Consider the following 3,034-nt stretch of genomic DNA (forward strand, 5'->3'; position numbering starts at 1 on the left):
TAGCCAGAGCCACGACGCCCTCCTAGCCAGAGCCACGACGCCCTCCTCGCCAGAGCCACGACGCCCTCCTAGCCAGAGCCACGACGCCCTCCTAGCCAGAGCCACGACGCCCTCCTAGCCAGAGCCACGACGCCCTCCTAGCCAGAGCCACGACGCCCTCCTAGCCAGAGCCACGACGCCCTCCTAGCCAGAGCCACGACGCCCTCCTCGCCAGAGCCACGACGCCCTCCTAGCCAGAGCCACGACGCCCTCCTAGCCAGAGCCACGACGCCCTCCTCGCCAGAGCCACGACGCCCTCCTAGCCAGAGCCACGACGCCCTCCTAGCCAGAGCCACGACGCCCTCCTAGCCAGAGCCACGACGCCCTCCTAGCCAGAGCCACGACGCCCTCCTAGCCAGAGCCACGACGCCCTCCTAGCCAGGGCCACAATGCCCTCCTAGCCAGAGCCACAATGTCCTCCTAGCCAGAGCCACAATGTCCGACTGGTTTCTACAGCACATACCAGCTAACTATCCATCTAGCAGCAATTTGTCTGATGGTTTCCTCTCCTTTAGAACACACCACTACATCTCATTACAGACATTCAAGAGGAACGTTCACTAAATACACCTCTTCATCCTCAATAATTGATGCTTCTGCTGCCCCCCCCCCCCACAGCGCTGAGTGGACAGAACAGTGACAGTGGGAAGGTGGACAGTCAGCCAGGAGCACGGCACAGGGCCGTCAGTCACCACACATCACATCTCATTTATCTACTGAACCACAGACCTGCTCTACTCTGTCCTGTCCTGCTGAACCACAGACCTGCTCTACTCGGTCCTGTCCTACTGAACCACAGACCTGCTCTACTCGGTCCTGTCCTACTGAACCACAGACCTGCTCTACTCTGTCCTGTCCTGCTGAACCACAGACCTGCTCTACTCGGTCCTGTCCTACTGAACCACAGACCTGCTCTACTCGGTCCTGTCCTACTGAACCACAGACCTGCTCTACTCGGTCCTGTCCTACTGAACCACAGACCTGCTCTACTCTGTCCTGTCCTGCTGAACCACAGACCTGCTCTACTCTGTCCTGTCCTGCTGAACCACAGACCTGCTCTACTGAACCACAGACCTGCTCTGTCCTGTCCTGCTGAACCACAGACCTGCTCTACTCTGTCCTGTCCTGCTGAACCACAGACCTGCTCTACTCGGTCCTGTCCTACTGAACCACATACCTGCTCTACTCGGTCCTGTCCTACTGAACCACAGACCTGCTCTACTCTGTCCTGTCCTGCTGAATCACAGACCTGCTGTACTCCGTCCTGTCCTGCTGAACCACAGACCTGCTCTACTCTGTCCTGTCCTGCTGAACCACAGACCTGCTCTACTCTGTCCTGTCCTATTGAACCACAGACCTGCTGTACTCTGTCCTGTCCTGCTGAACCACAGACCTGCTCTACTCGGTCCTGTCCTACTGAACCACAGACCTGCTCTACTCGGTCCTGTCCTACTGAACCACAGACCTGCTCTACTCGGTCCTGTCCTATTGAACCACAGACCTGCTCTACTCGGTCCTGTCCTGCTGAACCACAGACCTGCTCTACTGAACCACAGACCTGCTCTACTCGGTCCTGTCCTGCTGAACCACAGACCTGCTCTACTCTGTCCTGTCCTACTGAACCACAGACCTGCTCTACTCGGTCCTGTCCTACTGAACCACAGACCTGCTCTACTCGGTCCTGTCCTGCTGAACCACAGACCTGCTCTACTCTGTCCTGTCCTGCTGAACCACAGACCTGCTCTACTCCACAGGTCCTGTCCTGCTGAACCACAGACCTGCTCTACTCGGTCCTGTCCTGCTGAACCACAGACCTGCTCTACTCTGTCCTGTCCTGCTGAACCACAGACCTGCTCTACTCTGTCCTGTCCTACTGAACCACAGACCTGCTCTACTCGGTCCTGTCCTACTGAACCACAGACCTGCTCTACTCGGTCCTGTCCTACTGAACCACAGACCTGCTCTACTCGGTCCTGTCCTGCTGAACCACAGACCTGCTCTACTCTGTCCTGTCCTGCTGAACCACAGACCTGCTCTACTCGGTCCTGTCCTGCTGAACCACAGACCTGCTCTACTCTGTCCTGTCCTGCTGAACCACAGACCTGCTCTACTCTGTCCTGTCCTGCTGAACCACAGACCTGCTCTACTCGGTCCTGTCCTGCTGAACCACAGACCTGCTCTACTCGGTCCTGTCCTGCTGAACCACAGACCTGCTCTACTCTGTCCTGTCCTGCTGAACCACAGACCTGCTCTACTCTGTCCTGTCCTGCTGAACCACAGACCTGCTCTACTCGGTCCTGTCCTGCTGAACCACAGACCTGCTCTACTCGGTCCTGTCCTGCTGAACCACAGACCTGCTCTACTCGGTCCTGTCCTGCTGAACCACAGACCTGCTCTACTCGGTCCTGTCCTGCTGAACCACAGACCTGCTCTACTCTGTCCTGTCCTGCTGAACCACAGACCTGCACCTCTGGGGTTTCTATCATAAACCCCCGAGGTGCCTTATTGTTATTATAAACTGGTTACCAACGTAAATAGAGCAGTAATACCCGTGGAATACGGTCTGATATATTACGGCTGTCAGCCAATCAGCATTCAGGGCTCGAGTATGACAAAGGGCCACGGGTATGACAAAACATTACTTTTTACTTCTCTAATTACGTTGGTAACCAGTTTATAATCGCAATAAGGCACCTTGGGGGTTTGTGGTATATGGCCAATATACCACGTCTAACGGCTGTATCCAGGCACTCCACGTTGCGTCGTGCTTAAGAACAGCCCTTAGCCGTGGTATATTGGTCACATATCACACTGCCTTATTGCTTAAATGAAAGGCTGTGAGTGAGTCTTTCGTCTGCATGTCCGTGATTGGCTGGGGAACAACGAGTGTGTGTTGGTGGCGCCGTGTTTAAACCAGTCTGAAGGCTCCTCTTGGTTCACTAAGATAAATTCACCGGGATACTGTGCGCAATTGTACAGGATAGTCTAGGCCAGT

At 55.5% G+C, this 3,034-nt stretch overlaps 1 protein-coding gene across 1 annotated transcript; it reads right to left on the minus strand.

Moving 5' to 3' along the window:
* Window positions 1–626: 626 nt before the first annotated feature.
* LOC127931569 (uncharacterized) lies at window positions 627–2,525 on the minus strand. The gene is made up of 4 exons (XM_052524709.1): window positions 2,106–2,525; window positions 1,818–1,961; window positions 1,433–1,669; window positions 627–948 (listed from the first exon to the last, which is right to left on the minus strand). The coding sequence occupies exons 1-4, from the start codon at window positions 2,523–2,525 to the stop codon at window positions 745–747; spliced, it is 1,005 nt and encodes a 334-aa protein (XP_052380669.1). The 3' UTR covers window positions 627–744.
* Between the last annotated feature and the right edge of the window lie 509 nt (window positions 2,526–3,034).

The sequence above is a fragment of the Oncorhynchus keta genome, chromosome 1 (genome assembly GCF_023373465.1).
Source record: "Oncorhynchus keta strain PuntledgeMale-10-30-2019 chromosome 1, Oket_V2, whole genome shotgun sequence".
Lineage (NCBI taxonomy): Eukaryota > Metazoa > Chordata > Actinopteri > Salmoniformes > Salmonidae > Oncorhynchus > Oncorhynchus keta.

What these genes read in the sequence shown, in the direction of transcription:
- LOC127931569 (XM_052524709.1), bottom strand. Translation starts at nt 2,525, where the DNA reads ATGATAGAAACCCCAGAGGTGCAGGTCTGTGGTTCAGCAGGACAGGAC. An exon ending in GACAGGACAGAGTAGAGCAG is followed by an intron (nt 1,962 to 2,105) that starts GTCTGTGGTTCA and finishes CGAGTAGAGCAG; the next exon opens with GTCTGTGGTTCAGTAGGACA. An exon ending in GACAGGACCGAGTAGAGCAG is followed by an intron (nt 1,670 to 1,817) that starts GTCTGTGGTTCA and finishes CGAGTAGAGCAG; the next exon opens with GTCTGTGGTTCAGTAGGACA.